The following is a 19985-nucleotide window of genomic DNA, read 5'->3' as shown; positions in this document are numbered from 1 at the left end:
AAGCTTGCATGATGGCATGTGGGTAAACATGCTTGCTGCCCAGCCCCGCAGCCTGAGTTCAGTCCGCAGGACCCACACATATATACCTACAATCTCAATCAATCAGTCAGTCAATCAGTCAATAAATAGTAGATAGATCTAATTTTCAGATAAAAATCCAAAGAGTTTTTGGGTTTTTGTTGCTGTTGGTGGTGGTGGTGGTTTTGGCTTTTTAAAGTTTAACAAGTTAAATTCCCTCCTAGTGCTGGAAAAAGAGAATGCTTCTCTCAGCCCCCTCAAGCTCTGAAGCCTAGGCATCCAGTGTAATAATTAGACCCTGACTAAAAACCTGTGACTGTTTCTGTAAAAGTATTCCTGCATGGGATCACAATCAGGCCAGTGTTCTGAGTCAGATTTCTTTTTATTTAATCCTATGTGTATGGATGTTTTGCCTGCTGTATGTCTGTGTACGACATGCATGCAGTGCCCATGAAGGCCAAAAGAGGGCGGTAGAACCCCTGGAAGTAGTGTTACAGACAGTTGTGAGCTGCCATCAAACCCAGGTGCTGGAATCAAACCCAGGTCCTGGAAGAGCAGCCGGTGTTCTCTGCTGAGCCATCTTTCCACCTCACTGGGCCAATCTTTTTTCTTTCACTCCATCCTGGTATAGTCTAGCACTTGGGCAGCACTCAGATGGGTTCATTTTAGTTTACAACTTCTCTCGTCCATGGAATCACATGCAGACTTTTTTCAGGATCCCATCTAGAAGTGCGCATGTGTGAGACTTTAACAAAACATAATCTTGAGTGCTCGGTGACAACTGTTGGTTGTTCATTATAAAGCACTAAGGCAACTAACTGTAGAGGTCAGGCGCAATGTCACCTCAGCGCAGTCTTTAGGAGGGAACTTAACTTTTTACGCAGGCTTTTGCCGGGATTTGTGTAGTGAGTATACCTTCTATAGTCAGGGGGCAGGGTGTATTTGAAAATTGTACATCATTTTAACCTCCCACGGATGTGATTGACCTGATTAAGACCACATTTGCCAGCCTCTGGTTGACATGAAGTGCACTAGACAGGAAGAGCAGAGGCAGACTTCTAACATAAATCAGGGCTGGATGGGAAGGCTGAGTTTGGTGTTCCCATCTTCAGGGACACGCTCACTGTACTTACGTCATGATATTTATGTGCATTTTACTGTTGTTTTCACTTGCAAGTCCATTTTTTTAATGTCACTTAGATATTCCCGAAAGATAGTTTTAACTTACTAAAAGCCTGGGTTAGGAACTAGCTTGTGCTGGCTCCCCTCTGCAGCCTCAGAGCCTTTCTCAATTCATACCAAGTAGCACTTAGCAGGCAGGTCTCTAAGTGTAACTTGTCCTCCTTTCCAGCCTGAAGATCTGGAGCATGGATGTGTGCCTCATAAATTCTGTCCCCAGCTCCGCCTGGGGAGGGGGAGGGGAGTGCATTATCTCATCCTGAGCCTCAGTAGATAGAGCTGTCACTCTGTCATTCTGCACAAGCTTCAGGGAAGGCAAGGGGGCACGGTTTAATGGAACAATGGGGAATTTTAATAAATCTATCACAGGTACTCCCTCTGCCTTTGTAAAAATCTGACCTAATTCTTTTTAAGTGAAAGAGGTTCCATGAAAGGGAATTTACTACAGAATCTAATTATAGACAGATCTAGACTTTGCGGTTGATATTTAAAGTCAGTACTGGCAAATTCATGTTTCTTTGTAGTGGCCATTCTTAGTCAGGAAATGTGAAATCTTTCTTTCCTAGAATGCTTAGTGTTGCTCTGACGGGCTTTTATAATATATAAGTCAGGAGAGTCTGTGAAAGACATGAGACAGTTGTGACTACACAGCTCGGCTTAGTAGACGACTGTCTATAGCAGGAGCCCCTAAGACTGTGGTCACCCCAGCATGTCACCCACCGTCGTGTCCAAGCACTCCATGTCACAGTAAGAAGTGAACCATTGGATAGCATGTTCCTCAGAGCATCCTCACCACTAAACAGTGACGACTGTGGACAGAACTGTGGACACAACAGGCTAAAAGCTAGCTAAGTTTGCTTGCGGCACTGTCCTACGACAACCATCATTAGTCTTTGTGTAGCCCACAGATCTTGCTATTAGAGTTGCCACCTCTGCAGAAGGAAAACTAGGTCATGGCATTGTCTCTGAAGGCACAGGGGGTTGATAGATGCACTTGCTCGCACACATCCTCTTGGAAGCTGTCAGCACTATGCAACTCTTTCCCCTTAGGAAAACTTAGTGTTTAAAATTTCATTATTAATTAACTGGAGTGTTTACAACAGGACAAATAAATAACCTCATGACTAGATAACGTGAGCTTCAAAATCTAGAGGCTTTTGCTATGAACAACTGTTGCGAGCACATTACTCACCCGATCTGAGAATGAGATGTCTAGCCCTGTTAGCCACAACTCACGCAGTCATTTTTTACTGTATGGATGAATGCTTGCAAAGTGGCATTTTGAAAAATGCTAGCGCTTTTGTGTTGAGTTTGCTGAAACAATACAATTTGACTGTTTGATAGAAGTTGCCTTGGGAGCAATTATTCATCTAATTTCATTTCTACTTACTAGAATGTGCGATGGTGTTACCCAGCAACTCCAGGGTGAGAGGGAAAGGAGGTGTCCTGCTGGACAGACGCCCTTTAGAACAACAGCTGACCACAGGTAGCATCTGGGTTACCTCGAGAAAGGAAGCCTTCTAACTGTTTGAAAGTTGGGCAGTGTGCATAGGCCAGAGAGTAAGCTGCTTTGTTTCCATGCGTTCTGACTTTATTACAGTAATTACTCCCATTTTAATAGCACATAAAAAGTCAAAGCATACACATGCCCCCTCCAATTATGCCCCCATTTTAATAGCATGCAAAAATTAAAAACATACTCATGGCCCCTCAAAGCAATGAATATGATTTTTAAACACTTAAAGAAATAGGTGACTCGAAGCTTTCAGGAAATACGATAAAGAGTAACTTAAAAGGGACTCTCACTCACGGCCATTAGTAACAGCTCAGAAAAGGAAACTAGAAAATGAACCAGGAAGAGAACAGGTGTGTGAGACTTCTGGGTGTACCGGTCATGAGAGCTGGGAAGGGGCTCGGTGTAGAAAACTTGGCACACGAGTGTGGAAACCCAAACTTGAACCTGCAGAACCCATGCCAGAGGTCAAGTGCAGCTGTCATCCTGAGTCCAGGGCTGCACAGGAGACTGGAGGCAGGGACAGGAAAACCCTGGACTCTCGTGGGCCAGCTCTCCAGGCCTACGCCTGTCTCCAGCAAGGTGGAAGGGGAGGGCTAACACCCAAGGTTATCCTCACACGTGCCCTGTGGCACAAATACACATGAGCACGTGCTGCGTGCACATACAAAGGATGCTTTAAAAATGATTTCTCGAAGTAATAAAATGCTCAAAGGATCTAGTATGGAAGATCATGTAATATTTATTTGTGGAGATGTTCAAGAGAAATAAGTCTTGGGCAGAATTGTGTTTCAGAAGGCAGTCAGTCAGCACTCATGATTTAATAGTGCACTGCCTTCTTCTGAGCCATAAATAATTTGGGGGTCTGGAAAGTGTCTGATAAGCCTACGTGCTGGTATCATTTCACAACCAGTCTCCAGGCCCACTCTTTCAAGGAATATTTGTTGTGCTTCATTTCTGCAAGATAATTACTTTGCCTTTCAGCCATACGGAACTGTAAACATAGCAAACAGTCAATTTTTATGGGACTAAAGTATGCCAGCAAAGAGGCTAAACAAGGGTGCCTGCAAATTAACAGCCCAGAAGGAAATCATAGTCACTAATGACATCGCCACAGTCCTGATGACCTCACCTGGGATTAACTTGCAGCAGGTTCTAAGGGCTACAGCAGTTACCCTTTAGCGAGAAGTGGGATGATGTGAAAGAGAGGTGAGCTTGGTAACAGAACCAGAGAGCCAGGCCAGGTGGGCACACTGTAACCCAGCGACTGAGAGACTGAAGCGGGGGACCTTAAAAGTCCGTTGCTTGTCTAGACAGTGAAGTAAGCCTGACTATCTGGATGGGTGGGCTTTGTTTTTTTGTTCCCAGGGTTTATTTTTATGTGGGCATGTGGGTGCCAGTGCCCACAGACACCAGACAGTTCTGGAGTTATAGGTGGTTGCTGGCCACCCTGCGGGTCTTGGGGGATGAATTCAGGTCCTCGAAAGAGTGGCAAGCTCTTAGGCATTGACCGTCCTCTCTGTCCCCTGAGGATATGTTTAGTTTGCTATGTTCAGCCTGCTCAGAATCTGTGGAAGTTTCCCTTTACCACTTGCTGTTGCTGTTCTTTATTTACTTCTGTCTTAATTTCCGAAGGAGGTTTTGCTTTGTTTTGTTTTGTTTGTTTTTTTCATTTACAAAGTTACTCTCCACGGGAAACAGGAAACAGTTCTAGCGCAGCTCTGATGTAATACTTGCCGCTGCCTTCCCAGCTTTGTCCCGTCAGTGTGCACGTGAGAAAACGTATCTGTAAAGTGTACTCTTGTCCTCAACCCAAGTCAGAGAAACTTCTTAACTCTCTTTAGGTGACTCATAATCATTTTTTTCTTTTACATGTTATATCTTATTTCTTAATAAAGATGTAAACCAATCCTTGGCTGCTCTTGCTCGTCTATGAGCACTGTGAGAGTTTGGGTTTTACATTCCGGGAAGATCTTGCTACACGAGTTAAAACTTGTCTCTGATCTGCTTAAGTGAACGTCACTCGTTTGGTATAATTTATCATTCAGTAAATGACCCTTGGGGCTAGAGTTGGCACGGTAGTTAAGAATGTACTGTGCTTTTGCAGGGGTAGCACCCCTCGGGTATCTCACAATTGTCTGTAACTCCAGCTCCAGGGGGTCTGCCTAGTGTGCACGTAGTCCTAGGTCCATTCTAGCCCCACACATGGGGGATGGTGGCTTATGCTCAGAGGATCAGAAGCTCAAGGATTTCCTCAGCTTCATAGCCAGTTCAGGGCCACTCTGAGCAACTTGACATCCCCCTCCCCCAAAGAAAAGTAATAATATAAACATTTAAGTGAGACCTCTGTTGTCACATCTCAGATATACCCTTATCTGATGGCAGCGTGCATATCTCCCACAGGGAAAGCCTTTCCTATATTGCTGGTCAACACTGGGTCCTAAGTCCTTTTCTCCCAGCAAGTTATAGTCTATCTGAAGCAACAAGCTCTGGAGAGCAAGTTGTCTCTCCGTAGTGGCGCTCAGCATCTGGAGACATCTACCATGTCTGGCCTAAGACTTAGATTGAACACACTCCCTCCCCACAGCTCAACAGCCATGTGCGCACACCACTGACCAACCTGGCTCCTCTGGTCTCAGCCTCCTTGCATATCAGAGTTTTCCTTACAGCACTGCTAGAGTGGGCCCGGGAGACATTCAGCAGGGAAAGACACTTGTCTTGGGGTGGAGGGTTGAACCCACGTAAAGGTGAATGGAGAGAACGACTCCACGGAGTTGTCCCCATACACAGCAATAATAATAGCATTTTAAGCGTGTCAGGACCCCTGACAGGTGGTTGTGAGCTGCCTGCGGGGAGACAACAGAACTCTTGAGCATTCTTACTTAAACTCTGAGGCATCTCTCCAGACCCTAAATTTTTTTTAAATTAAGAGCAAAACATTCCTAGAACTGGTGCACCCACCTTCCTGCTGAGCTCCCAGCCAGAGACCAGGGCGAATGGCTGCTTATGATCAGACGCGTGTTTTGAGAGTGGCATGTAATTACCTTTCTCACTGTGCTGGAAATGGCTGCCAAGCCAGGCGATAGTAGAGCAGTGATCGGAGGCAGAGCGTCTGTTTACCGCCAGAGCCTCGAAGCCTGCTGCATGCCATCAGCCACTGACAAATGGATTTGAAGAAAGGCACAAGCTAAGACTTTCCTCAAAGATGCTTAAGCAATAATTGTTGACCTATTCTGCAGATGATTAAAATTCTTTTCATTTGTGACCTGTGGATGTTCTGCCTTTGGCTCTGTCAGTCTGTCTCTGTGCAGTCACTTCCAGCTTTGGTGTAGAATACAGATTTGAGGCACATGTGGCGCATATCAGTACTGTTAAATAAAAAATGCCGATGTTTGGGGTCTTTCAGTCTGGCACAGTGGCTTGGTAGGAAAGCCAGAGTCTGTAGACCTACCTGCACAGTGTTAACAGGGTTAGGTGAGCATTCGTGGAGGTGACATGGAAATAAAGGGAAGAGCCATCGTCTACAAAAGCCCAATTGTCCTTTACTCAGAACGGCTGCGGTCGGCTGTCTCTCCAGGAGAGTTGGACTGTGCACAGGGGCTCTGGGTGTAGGGCAGAGGATAAAGATTCCATCTGCAGGTTGGTTCCCCTTTAGCTCTCAATGTGCTAAATGCCAAGGGAGGGATTGACCTTCCTTCCACCTGAGGCTTTTAGGTCTTTAACCCTTCACTGCCAATTTAACCTGTGTCTAAACAAGTTGGCTTGTTTGGGTTTTTATTGTTGTTGTTTGTTTTGGGGGTTTTGTTTGTTTGTTTGTTTTATTTTGCTTTCAGGACTTTAGTCACTTCAATTTAAGACACTTAATTTACCTGCCCCAAAGAGCAATAAGATGAAAGTTTGGAATAGTGTGAATGCTGACTTAAAGTGTCACAAAAGCTTCCAAGTCCAAAATTGCAAAGTTACTGTTGACATATCTTTTTTGCTTTTTGTTGAGGTAACCTTGTTTACATTGTGTGAAGGTATGTCTCCATATTTTCAGTGTTAAGTCTGTACTGGCAGGAAGCTAAATGCAGGCAGGATATTGGTGGTGTCATTTTTTTGGTCCACCGCCAGGCTTATATTTGCAAATGTTTGTCCTTACACACCTGCATAGATACCTGAAGGTCAGACAGCCTCGAGGTAATCTAGAGTTGGATCAGAGATTATCTCACTACCTATTGGTTGTCATAAAGAGCCAATAAATGGCTGGGCAGGAAGAGAGGGCGGAACTTGCAGGCAGAGAGAATGATGCAGGAGAAGAAAGCAGATGCAGGGGATTGGGAGAACGGACACAGAGGGGACAGACAGACCAGAGCAGAGCAGAGAAAGGTATAGAGCTAGCCATGTTGTGAGTCATGAACTAGATAGTTTGGTTACTGTAGATGAGCTGGCTGGGAGAGTGTCTAAACAAAAGGCCCAAGCTTTAAACCTGTATTAAAGTCTCTGTCATCTTTATGCTGCTGACAGGTCTGAGAAAGTCCCGCTGTAGCTTTTCTTTTTTGTTTCTGTTTTCAAGATAGGGGTTCTCTGTGTAGCTCAGGCTATCCTGAATTCATTCTTCTATAGACGAGGTTAGCCTTGAACTCAGAGATTCACTTGCGTCTGCCTCCTAGGTACTGGGATTAAAGGCATGCACCACCATGCCTGGCGGATAGAGCATATCATGAGTCCCATTAGATGTTGACTGCAGAAGTTCTTCTTATCTGAATTTTGGAATTTTTTTTTTTTTTTATCTTTTATAGACAGGTCCCAATTAGCCCAGGCTTGCCTCAAACTCACTGGTCAGTCAAGGGTGACCTTGAACATCTGATCCTCCAGGCCCCAGACTTGGGGTTACAGGGTGCATGGTTACACTACAGTGTGAATGGCTGTACATAATTTATGCAGTGCTGAGGATCAAGCCCAGGACTTAGCCAGGCAAGCAACCCACCAACTAAGCTACACCTTGCTCTTTGCTGGGGTTGCTTTTGTAACTATTGCTCACCCAGGGCAGTGGTTCTCAACCTGTGGGTCACCACCCCCTTCACAGGGGTCACCGAAGACCATCGGAAAACACAGAAATTTACATTATGATTCACAACCATAGCAAGATTACAGTTATGAAGTAGTGACAAAAATAATTTTATGGCTTGAGGTCACCACAACATAAAGAGCTGTACTAAAGGGTTGCAGCATTAGGAAGATTGAGAACCACTGAGCTTGGGTGTTTTAGTGGATGTAATGTGTTTATATGTAGTTTTCTCCCTCCAAAGTTTAGCTGTTTGGTTTGTCATGGGAATGACTTTCAGAGCTATTATCCAATTTATGTGCCTAACATACATCCCTTTCAACTCTGCTTCGTATTACACGACTCTTTTTGCAGCTCAGACTGCAGCCCCATGAAATCTTATTAGCTTTTTTTGGGAAAAAAAAAATCTGCATCAGCAATTCATTTGTGTTTATTCTGCTAAATTACCTTGACGTTTTAATTGAAAGGCAGTTTATTATAATTTTAGTCTCACTATTATAAAAAGTCATGGAAATATTTAATGATTGTGTTGTTTGAACCTTCTGTGATGAGCAGGAAATTATCTTGTCTACTTGACTTTGAATAGATGACACTCATCCACTGACTACATCAAGGCTGAACTGAAATTCAAGTAGAAATCAAATTCAGACTTTTTATAGTCAGCTTTTACAATCTGCACGTTCCAGAACACTGAGGATTGCGTGTGTCAAATCAGTGCTCACAGCTGCCTTTCCCTCATTCTGATTAGGAAGACTTTCGGTTAACTCTTCCCTGTGTAATTTATTTGATTTTTTTTTAGTCTCTGCAGTAGAACGTGATTTTAGCATATCCACCTAGTGTTTGTTTTCTAAATGCTCTTAGTTATCATTTGGGTCCTTTGCAAGGACTGTACTGGCTCTTACTCTCCAAGTATTTCTCTGGCGCCATTGAGCTTGTCTTCAGTCCTTGCACACACTGCAAACAGCATCTCGGTGACTGTCCTGCCTGTATCTGTCCCCACACAGATAGAACCTAACATCCCAGAAGTAGACTCTGAATCAAAGAGTCAGCACAGTGATTTATGTTAGATGTTTTCAAATAGCCTACCAGAAGATGAAGGTCTTCTACCAGGAATTCATCAACAGTGTTTGAGCACAGTAGGACTTTACCTTTCCGGTGACAGTTCTTCAGAGACTCCTGGTGAGCGTGGGCCAAGAGAGCTGCTTGGTTTAAGGGTTTTCTAACAAGGTCTGCCTTCTCCAAATGATGCTTTCCAGGTGAATCCCAGCTCTGCCTTTGTACCAAGCTTGGTAAAGATCAATGGATTCTGTTGTCTCCTTCCAAGACCTGTACCCAGTCCCCTCTCGTTAAGAGTTTCATTTGCCCTGTCATTTCTTATACTATGATTATTGTAAACATTATATTTTAATTCACCTGATTATAATTTCATGTAGGGATATAGAGCCCCTTTAAAAATATAAACATAGTATTTTTGGCTCTTTGTTTTGTTTTCATTATAGTTTGATTTGTTCTGTCTTGAGACAGGTCTCACTCTAGCCCAAATTGTCTTGAGACTCCTGTGGAGTCCAGGCTGGCTTTGAACTCAAATCTCCCAGCTCTACCTCCTGAGTGCCAGGTTTATAGTATGAGCCAGAATGTTAAAGTGGAAATATTTCTAATTTTGTTTCATAAACACATCTAATTCCATCAGTTTGTGATCCTAGATTAAGTAGTAGTACTTGCTGGTCCCTGTGCGCTGGAATTTTTTCTTGTCATTTATTTCAGTACTTTTTTGTTCTAAACTCCTAGCTGATGTGTTCTTGGGTCTGTAGTTCTTTCTGCCCTGATTACCCAGTGGTAATCTGACCAGTCAATAAATGATTGTACATTGGAAATAGAATACACTGTAGAAGCTTCCGGTAACCTTCCATCCCCAGCGCACCACACATAAGTCATGAGTGAGTAAAGCATGCTGAACATGTGTGTGACTGACATCCAGCCAGTAGATAGTCAACATGGGTGCTATGTTGTGCTTTATTTTTGCAAGTCTCCTGAGTGTGGGGCTGGGGCTGGGGCTGGAGAGGTGGCTCGGTGGTAAAGAGTGCATGTTGCTCCTGAAGAGGACCTCAGTTGAGTTTGCAGCACCTGTAACTCCAGGGCCAGGGCAATTCAGTGCCTTTGGCGTCCTGGGCACGTGAACTCACATGTGCATACAGGTCTTCATATGGACAGTCAGTCTCGGTGTCTCTGTCTGTCTCTGTCTCTCTCTCTCTCTCTCTGTCTCTCTCTCCTCTCTCATTGAGGGAAAAATAAAAGTCTTGGGCAACAGGGTGGCTCAGCTTGCCGTGCAGGCCTGACCACCAAGAACCCACTGAAAGGTGGAAGGAGAGAAGCAACTCCCAGTGTAATTATCTCCATCCACATGAGCTCCACGGCACTCACACACGTCATACACACATGCATGGCAATACGATGCCTAACAATAGAAAAGGAGACCCTCTTGAAAACTATGGTCTGTTTTAATGGGGTGACTTGACCGCTCGTATGCCTGTAAAGGGGCCACTGTGTCACCCATCGGTAGGGCTAAGGTGCTACATCATTGTTGTTCTCTAGTTTCGTGTCACAGAGTAATTGCCAGCCATTTACATTTTTAGAGGGCATTTTAGACTTTATGATCCTGGAACATGAGCAGAAGTGGGGTGGGGGTGGGAGGGAGCAGCAATGAGGTCAACCAGAGAAGTCCATTAGAAACTGGTGGCACTGCTCTCTCCCTACCCCAGGTAGATGCTTAATGATTGGAGCCAGCTGTGGCCAACTCTGGTGCTCTGAAATGCCAGAATCTGAGAATGATGTGTAAGAGATTTGGTTTAATGCCCTCACTTTCTGCAGCTCTGCACAGCAATTTTTTCTTAATAAATATTTATAGTAAAAGTATTTTTCTTGTAACTTTATAATATTCTATGCATTATTGTCAGCAGATATCTTTATGAAAATATAGGTACATATTATAGCTCTCCTCCACAGGCTCTCTTCCACCTTGAGACTTGAGTTACTGACGGCATATGGGCAGATAGGAGCTGTGGTAACTGTGGTAACTCAGCTGTGGACTGGTGTGCTTACAGGAACCACAGTGCATCCTCTTCAACAGAATGCACTACAAGTCACATTAGTAGGCTAACCTGCTAATCTGGCCCTCCCACCCTCCTCCAATCAATTTTTATATATTGATTGATTTTTGGAGAGAGTGTCTACGTAGCTCAGACTGGCTTCTAACTTGCAGTCCTCCTGCCTCAGTTTCCCCAGTGTTATGATTAGAGGCCAGCATCCCCTGGCCTCTGGCTGGCTCAGCACAGTGTTAGTGTATGTTCTTGTGGTAGAAACAGACCTTACTTAAAAAGACTGTGGCACAGAACTCCCTCCCTGCTGAGGACTATCCCTCCTGTGTTCTCTGGAAGGATGCTGAGTGCCTCGTGCAGCACTCGGAAGCCACTGTGAACCAGTCTCTGCATGTGTCATTTTCAGTACCATTTCATGTGCCTGACATTTATCCTTGCATCTTAAGTTCTCCTTAACATCGTAAAATGAGACGAGATTTGTTCATTAACTTACTGCGTTTTATTCCCTTACCTCATTTGCCTGTGACTCAGAGAAAAGTGTGTTTTTATTTTTATGAATCTTTTCATCAGAAGCCTTATATTTTTTTATTATCTTTATTTATTGTGTGGTGTATGTGCCACACCGCACAGATGAGGGTCAGAGGACAGCCTGGGGGAGTCCTTTCTCTCCTCCCACCTGCAGGTCCTGGGGATTGAACTTAGGTCATGAGGCTGGAAGGTGGGTACACCCACAGAGCCATGATGCTGGCCCAGAATGACTCTAATGCTAAGTTGCTTTTGTGTTTTGGGATAATCCACCAGAAAGAGAAAGCGAGTAAATTGGTAATCACTCAGCAACAAAGCCTGTTCTTACTGCAGAAAACCGGAGCAAGGTGGTAACAGCCATGTGCCAGTCTGTCAGACTTCAGCACCGTGGGGAGGACACTCGGCTCCAGGACTGCTCGGCGGGCATCCAGTCTGCCCTGACTCATCGCCTCTGCCATCCATGAACTAAAGCCTTTGTGTTCTTGTTGCAGTGACATTGTACGCCTCCTGCATCCTCTTGGGAGTGTTCCTGAACAGCAGCGTCCCCATATTCTTTGAGCTTTTTGTGGAAACGGTCTACCCCGTTCCAGAAGGGATCACCTGTGGAGTTGTCACCTTTTTAAGTAACATGTTCATGGGAGTGCTTTTATTTTTTGTCACATTTTATCATACAGGTAAGAATTCTATTATTATTATTATTATTCACTATCTAAATGTGCTTTGAGACAGGTTTGTGACCTGTGTGGAGAGTTCTCACTAAAGCGCATTACTTTATGAAGCGTTCACATGCTAGTACAAACAATGACCACAGTTGTGTTTCTTGAAGTGTGTCCATGGGCGCTCCCACCCCTAGAGGGTTTGAATTAGCCAGAGTGGGGCAGAGTGTTGTTTACTTTCATCAGTGACTGGCCAGCCCAGCCCTGGCCACGTGACTCCAACACTGGAGTTTGCATGACAGTCACTGGTGGTATGACTTAAACTACATATAGACTGTGCTCTCTGAGCACACAGTGAATTAGTGTGGGGGGGGGGGTGGGTTATGTGGTTTAAAGCCCTGGGGATGAATAAGAGTAAGTCAATAGGCTGAGCTGTTCTCTGAAGCAGGCTACTCCAGGAGGTCACACTGTTTATTGGGAGCTTCTGACAAGCTTGTAATTGAAGTAATAACTATGTTAACCTCCTTGGCCAGAAGATATATTTTCAAAACATTCAAAGCAACAAAGCAAAATCATGGCAACTTGAACCTCTCCAAACTGCACAATGTATCCAAATGACAGGGATTTTTATAATATGATTAACAGCAAACAAGATGGCCCCTGTCAGTCGGGGCTGCAGGTAAGGCTTTGGTTCCACTACACCTGGTGCGGGCTTAGCGGGCCACCAAGGGAGGAGCACTGATGTAGTCACTGCCTCTTCTCTTCTGCTTCCAGTACGGAAAACACCACCTGTTAGGGAGAGGCCATCTGCCTTCTACACAGAGCCTCGCGTCTGCTGTGTTACAGCTTTAATTCACTTCAGTTGTGTCGAGGTGGAAATTAAGGGTCTGTCGCCTTTGCATGGCAAAGCTTCAGAACCAGTGTGTGTCCCTAGCACGACAGAAACAATTTTTCAGCGGACGGGCCCAGGTTTACTCAATGTTTGTGCAGCCGTGCAAAACTGAACTAGAAATACTTTCTTTCCTCACAGTATTTAAACGCAGCAGCTGATGTTGGATAATGTTATTCCCCAATGACTCTCTTTCCTTGGCTCTAGCGTATAACATTATTGATCAGTGTAAAGCAGGAAGGCACCATAACTGCAAGCACTGTAGAACTGCGTCTTACTCAGTGCCTCCCTCCCCCCACTGGTTGGACTCTTTGTTAAGGAGAGTTTAGTTTCACTCACTGTTTTAGACGGTCCTTGCGTGATGATGTACCAGCTCTGATGAAGATCTTTTAGGGCATGTCGAGAAAGATCACAGGGCAAGATGATGAAGACTAGGGAGGGGCAGTCAGAGTTTCCCACAGGAGCCCACCTCTCAAAGGTCCAACACCACACATGGCCATGGAAGACTCAGGCCACGATTCCATACTGTCTTACCACAGAAGAACACTGGGTATTTAGTATCCGCTGCTCCTCTAGGTCCAGCAGCAGGGTTTTTGTTGTTTTGTTTTGTTTTGTTGGGGAGGAGGGGCTTGGGGGATTGTTGAGTCAGGGTTTCTCCATGTAGCCCTGGCTATCCTGGAACTCACTCTGTAGACCAGCCTGGCCTCAGATTCAGAGATCTGCCTGCCTCTGCCTCCTGAGTGCTGGGATCAAAGGCGTGTGCCACCACTGCCCAGCTCCCAGCAACAGTCAGTGGTAGGTTCATCAAAGATTGACACCTGTTGTGATGTAGCTGGAACTCATGCATAGTGGCCAGAAAAGTACCAAGCACCGTTTCTCCTATCTCTTACCTGCCCTGGTTACAACAAGAATTGTTCTGGCTGAGAGGAGAACACAGTCCTCTTATTAGTCGAATTCTAATCATGTGTTCTTACTCATATGTGAACAGCTGGTGTAGGGTTCCTGCCTAACCTCTTGGCTGCTCTGAGCAAATGAAACTTACAGTAATAATTAATTTAGTCCACCAAGATGATTTGCAGAGAACTTTCAGTAAATGCCCACATGTGGGAAGTGGATGTGCGGGTAGGTATGTGAGGGAGCACAGTGCACACACTCTGGAGGCTTGTTTTGTTCCTTCTTGGTAGTTAACTCATTGATGCTATGGTGTAAATGAGCAGGCTTCTCTTGTAGAGAAGTGAACCCTGTGAATATGTCAAGACCATGGACACAGGTTGCTTAGCAGTGTGACCCGAGTTGAAATCCCTGCATCCGCGGTTAGCTGTCCTGGCCCTTCAAATCCTGCAGCAAAGTGCCACAGGCTTTAGGACTTTAGGATAAACTGCAAATCTAAAAACTTTGTAAAGTGATTTCCTCAAATCTCTCCTAGTGCTGCAGCCCAGAGTCCTAAATATTTTATACAATGAACTCAGTGATCTTCCATAAAGCCAGTCTGGAAGCAGCATAATTCAGCAACTTTAAGATGAATACTTGCCTATGGAGTAGATGTGAGGTTCAGCTATTTACTGTTGCTCTCTTCAAAGTCCTACTTTATTGGTTTTTAAGAAAGCCTGGAGTTGGTTTGGTTGGTTGGTTGGTTGGTTGGTTTGAGATTTAGGCTCACTGTATTCACCAGGCTCGTCTCAGACTCCAGGGCCCTAGCCAGCCTCCCATCTTCCTCTCCTAAGTAACAATGACAGACATGTGTCCCGTGTGTGCCTACAACCTGGCTTTGATCACAGTAAGAGCTGAGTTTAGCTCTCCTCTCAGAAAGTCCTCCGCTTCCTTGACAAGGTTCTTTCCCGCCCACACCAATCTGTCTGGTGCCTACGTATAATTTTTCAAAGCTGTGCAACTCCCCGACACGCGCACATACACTCAGTGCCTTGCCTGAGGATGGCTTCCCCCGTGGTTGCCTCCAGCATGAGGCCACCGGCGTATGTGGAGCTCTGGGCCACAGAGCCTTTCAGTTGGGCATTAGTACATGAAACCGTATCAGAGATTTTGTAGTATTTTTCTGACATGGGGTTTTCAAGGTCAGTTTCTAAAGAGAACGGTGCTTGTTCCCTACTGTGAGGGGAATGTTCCTCTGAGACCCTTGATGAACTGTGACAGTGCAGTGATGCCTTATTCTAATAACATCACAGAAAAAAAGCAGTGGCGGGGAGGCTGCCGTCCTCCGTGTGCTCTCAAATGCAATCCGATTTATATTCTGAAGTTTGTCTTTTGTGCTGTATTTGGTTCTAAGTGCGGCAGCGAGTTTTGTCTAAATGCATAAAGATTTTGAAGTGGCTGTCAGAATTTGAGGCTCTAGTGTCATTCAGAAGATCCAGGGACCTGGCTGAGGCGGAAAGCATCACTAATGGGAAGGATCAGCAGGTGCGGACCAGGGATGTTATACCTAAGAAGGAGAGTGCTGTGGTGTTAGGTGTCGGGGGAGGTTGGTGGGACTCCCTGTGGAGTGCAGGGAACAGGCCATTGGCAGGATCTGGGGTGCCCCCTGGATGCTCACGGGGAGAATGGAGATAGTTTTGTTCAACACGGGTTGGCACTGGAGGTTCTGGAGATGATGCTTGTAGATGATCAAACTGTAAGCATGGTGACATTGAGAAAGAAGAGGGAAGAGGTTAGCAGCTTCTGGGAGAAGGACAGAAGATGAACCAACAGTGCAGAGGTGCTGTGCAGGGTTGGCGTGGTGCACAGGGCCTGGGTGGAAGTGCTGTGCAGTTGGCATGGTGCACAGGACCTGTGTGGAAGTGCTGTGCAGAGCCCAAGCAGAGTAAAATGTGGCACTTGAGCTTCAGGTTGGCAGTGTGGATGAGGCTGCTGTGTGGTAGATGCCGCTCTTACAAGGGAGTCTTGCGCAGTCCTGCTTCCTGGTGTGTATTTCTGCCTCCTCTGGGGAGAATCAATGGGAAGGTTTTTAGGAAACTGCTCAGCCAAACAGATAAAGAGTTAAGAATGCAAACATTTCAGTGGATTGGGTGTCATTCAGTTATATTCTCTGACACAGAGCTCAGAAAGTCAGAAAGTTTGTTGGCTTTACAACTCAGACAGATTAAATGTTTAAGTAACCCCCCCCCTGCCACCCTTAACCCCACCCCCTACCCCACCTCTGTCCCCTGAGCCTCAGCTGTAAATGGTCTTCAGCATGGAGATGCAGGTGCTCCCCTGACTCAGACCATTTGCTTTCTGAGAAGTGATTTTAAAGAGCACTTGCTGCTTATATGCTTCTAAAAGTAGATTTGACTTTTCAGAGAGACACAGTAATGAACAAACATCTGAACCTAGGCAGAAAAGAATTTCACCCTCTAATGAAATAAATGTTCAGCTTTGGCATATTGGACAAAGACCCTGCTTGAAAGAGGGCCAGGGATTCGTCAGTCGGTCTTGGCATTTGCATTGCTTCCTATATATGTAGCTTCCTATAAATTAAAGTCACTGTGATTTAGTAGGTAACCCACACTGTCAGGTCTCTGAGTCCTTGTATCCAGCGTGCACACTGTGGCTGTCAAATCAGAGAGCTCACAGTGAGTTCAGCTGCTGTTGAATCCCAACTGCTTCCTCCTACCTAGTAAAGTTATCATCAGAAATTCAGGCTGTATGTTTAATATAAAAGTAGAAATTGCCCGAGAAAGTGTCCTTTGAGGAACTGTGATGATAGGGACCAGAGCTTCTCTTGGGGTTCGGGTTCCATGAAATCCAGGTAGAACACAGAAGCTAGGCAGAAAGTGGGGTCCACACCTGTTTCTGCTGTGGGCTACCTGGTATTCCATCTTTAACTGCTGTCGTTGCTGGGAGCTGAGGATGCTGCTTCTCAGCGCGGTATAGAAAATGTCACAGCAGCACCTGCCTTCTTGCTCGGTGTCAGCACAGGTTGCTCTTAGGCTCTGTGAACTGGGTTAAAACTGAATGGGGTGCGGGGGGGGAACAGGAGGCAGGAGCTGGGGGGAGCCAAAGCCAGGGGAGGTTCAGGGTTGACTTTTGGAGAGTGAAACCATTTTAGCATTTCATAGGAAGTCAAAGGGAAAATATAAACCCTTGGAAAGTCGGGAAGAAGGAAAAGCCATATCCCTCCTCCCCCCCCCCCCTTGGAACTGATGATATTAGACTAGAGCAGTCCCCAACCACCACTGACAAGTTCTTCATGCCAAGAAGCTACTCACTTCCAATCCTGGGATTGATGGGGAGGTGGGGTGGGGGCAGAGGGAGGCTGGCCAGATGCAGGTCCCAGCCCATGGTCCCTGGAGCTCTGAGCAGCATCCAGAGACAGTCACAGTTGAGTGACCCAGCAAGTCGCCCAGGACTGTCCTGTTACTCCTGGACACAAGAGCATTTTTGAAACTTACTCCTGATGGCATTAAATCAGATAACAGCCACACCACCTGCTTGGATAACTTTTGCAAGTTTCCCAATGATTGCCATAATCCATGACTGTTTGTGATAGTAAGGGGAAGAAAACTGAAAAAGATAGCCTAATACACTGGTCTTCTAGGAATAGAAATGATTAATTCTTTAATGGTTTACCTTATTTTTCCCATATATTCTAATTTATGTCATAATGGTTAATATTAAATATTTTGGTTGAGAAGATCATATTTCCATCAAAGCATATGGGAGTGTTAATTGAGAAGGAGGGGAGACCGCTCAGTGGCTTGCTGTGTGAACATGAAGACTTGACTTTGATCATCTGCAACCATGTGAAAAGCTGGGCATGCTCACAAACATGGACAACCCCAGCACTGCTCAGACAGAGACAGGGGCATGCTGAGGTTTGCTGACCACCAATCTAGCTGGTAAAATAAATACCTCACGAGCTGTAGGTTCAGTGAGAGGCCTCGTCTCAAGAGAATAAGGTGGAGTGTGGAAAGAACACTGACCTGTGTGCACACCTACATTCAACATGCATGCAGCTCTCTCTCTCTCTCTCACACACACACACACACACACACACACGGTGTGTATGCGCATGTAAATAAAATATAATGTGACTTTTCTCTTTATTTAAATGTACTAGATATTTCTAAACCAAGACAAGAGTGCCAGTGATAGAGGACACTTAAAAAATAATTAACAGTCTAACAAGCTAACATATAAGGCGATCAATTTTTTCCTCTTGAATTAATAGATTGATTTTTTTCAACCAAAGTCAAGGTATATCAAATTGATGAAAATTTATTAACAACGTCGATTAAATATTCTACCTGAAAATCTGGTAATACAGCACACCCACCACTTAGCCTCTAGACCGTCAGCGTGCAGAGCAGTGGCCGCCAGGATGCCTTTGTTGTGCGTGGTTAGGAATGCAGAGTGGCTTATGCTTTGCAGGTGCCTTGAAAATGCTTAAACTGCTGTTTGTCTTATTTTTTGTCTTACAGAGTTGTCTTGGTTCAACTGGTGCCTTCCTGGGTCGTGTCTGCTCAGTCTCCTTCTGATTCTGTGCTTCAGGGAATCCTATGACAGACTCTACCTTGACGTGGTCGTCTCGGTTTAAGAAGACAGACTTGTAGGACTTTAAAGGGACCGTACTTTAGTAGTGCACCTTTGCTTGGATTGCACATGCAATGGGAGAAAAGGCGAAGAAAGAAATTTCTTTCAGAGGTTCTGTTAAGTTACAGAGTCTCACATTAATTTAATGACTACTAGGTAATAATAGTGCAGGACGTGAGTGTCGTGAGGGCGTGAAAACTCTGTGGACAGCACAGCTGTGTTGGCGGCACACTTGTGTGGAGCTGTGACGGCTCACACAGGACGAACTGCCCGAGTAAGTCACCCCCATGTGCACTGTACCCATGCTGACCCACTGATGAGCTGAACTACAGCAAGAAGCATGGGTGGTCCTATGAAGATGACCCCTCCCAGGCACACAGCAGAGGGATGGGACTCACGCCACTAACTTCTGAAGACATCAGAACCCTGCATCAGACTTTAATTACAAAATAGCAGAGCTGTATACCAGTGATAGAAGTTAGTCCCGTGTACACTACATGTTTTTCTAATAAAGCCATTTCTTATATGACTCCTTACTTTTAACCAGGTTGGAAGCCTTTCACTGTCCTTGGGCATAGGCCTGGCTCCTTCCCACCCACCCTTGTTTCTGTGAGTATGGCGTCAGTCACGCCAGCAAGGTAACTAAATGCCTGATAGGGTTGCATTAACTGTTGTGTGAAAAGCGTAACTTTGTTATGATTTAGCACTTTGTTAAAAATGAACTGAGAACCACATGAAGCATGTGTGTCTTCAGACGTGTGTGGCACACGTGTAAAGTCCAGCACCCACTGTAACTTACCAGGTTAGATTGTAGTCAGATGAGCCCCCATTTGAAAAGAACAGTGTATAACTTTGAAGGTTTGAAGATCTGTGTGTGATTTCTGAATTGCACCCGTGTATTTTAACTTAGATTGTAATATACTCAGTTCTAAATGAAGTCATTGTATTTGATTGGACAGATTTTTGCCAATACCTATTTCTTTCTATAAATAATGGATTTTTTTTTAAAAAAACATACTCATTGCATGGCTCCTGGACCTGTCTTTCACGAGGTCATAAAATTGACTGTGGCAGGCCTGTGACACTGACCACTCGTGTTCCGTCGTGTTCCGTAGCTCCTCTTACACAGACCCAGACCTTCCCTAAGCTTCCAGAGCCACAGCAGCTCCATTGCCAGCCAATTCTTCTTACAGCTCAGTCTCTGTGCAGGCATCAGCCAGCTCCTGGTAGCCCGGGTGGACAGGCTGGGCAGTACTGACTTCTGCTGACCCGTGTATACCATTGCACATCTGCAGACACACCTCTCACCAGAAATTCCAGGTGTACCAACTTACCTGGGTCTTGAAGGAGGGTTCTGGGATTGCCCAGTATCTTCTGAGGCTCTAAATTGTGAAGTCAGAGGGGGTAAGTCCTCAGATTTAACACCAGTCTTTAGTCACCTCTGCATCGCTTCCAGTTCTAACCAGTCTGCTCCCTTAGCATGAGAGGAAGGAGGGAGGGAGGGAGAGACAGGAAAGGAAGGAAGGAACGAACGAAC

The 19985-nt window shown here is 45.2% G+C and overlaps 1 protein-coding gene across 1 annotated transcript in view; it reads left to right on the top strand.

Annotated features, from left to right (window-relative positions):
- Slc49a4 (solute carrier family 49 member 4) overlaps positions 1-18991 on the top strand; it is a 77131-nt gene extending 58140 nt beyond the window's left edge. Inside the window, exons 8-9 of the mRNA XM_021184805.3 lie at positions 11869-12051; positions 18337-18991. Of these exons, the coding sequence (XP_021040464.1) occupies positions 11869-12051; positions 18337-18452 (299 nt within the window). The 3' untranslated portion in view covers positions 18453-18991. The remainder of the gene's footprint in view (positions 1-11868; positions 12052-18336) is intronic.
- Positions 18992-19985: the final 994 nt, after the last annotated feature.

Source organism: Mus caroli, unplaced genomic scaffold (genome assembly GCF_978045245.1).
Source record: "Mus caroli unplaced genomic scaffold, Mus_caroli_1 scaffold_17, whole genome shotgun sequence".
Taxonomy (NCBI): Eukaryota; Metazoa; Chordata; class Mammalia; order Rodentia; family Muridae; genus Mus; species Mus caroli.
The sequence above is the reverse complement of the archived record's forward strand: the minus strand, read 5'-3'. Positions and strand labels throughout refer to the sequence as shown.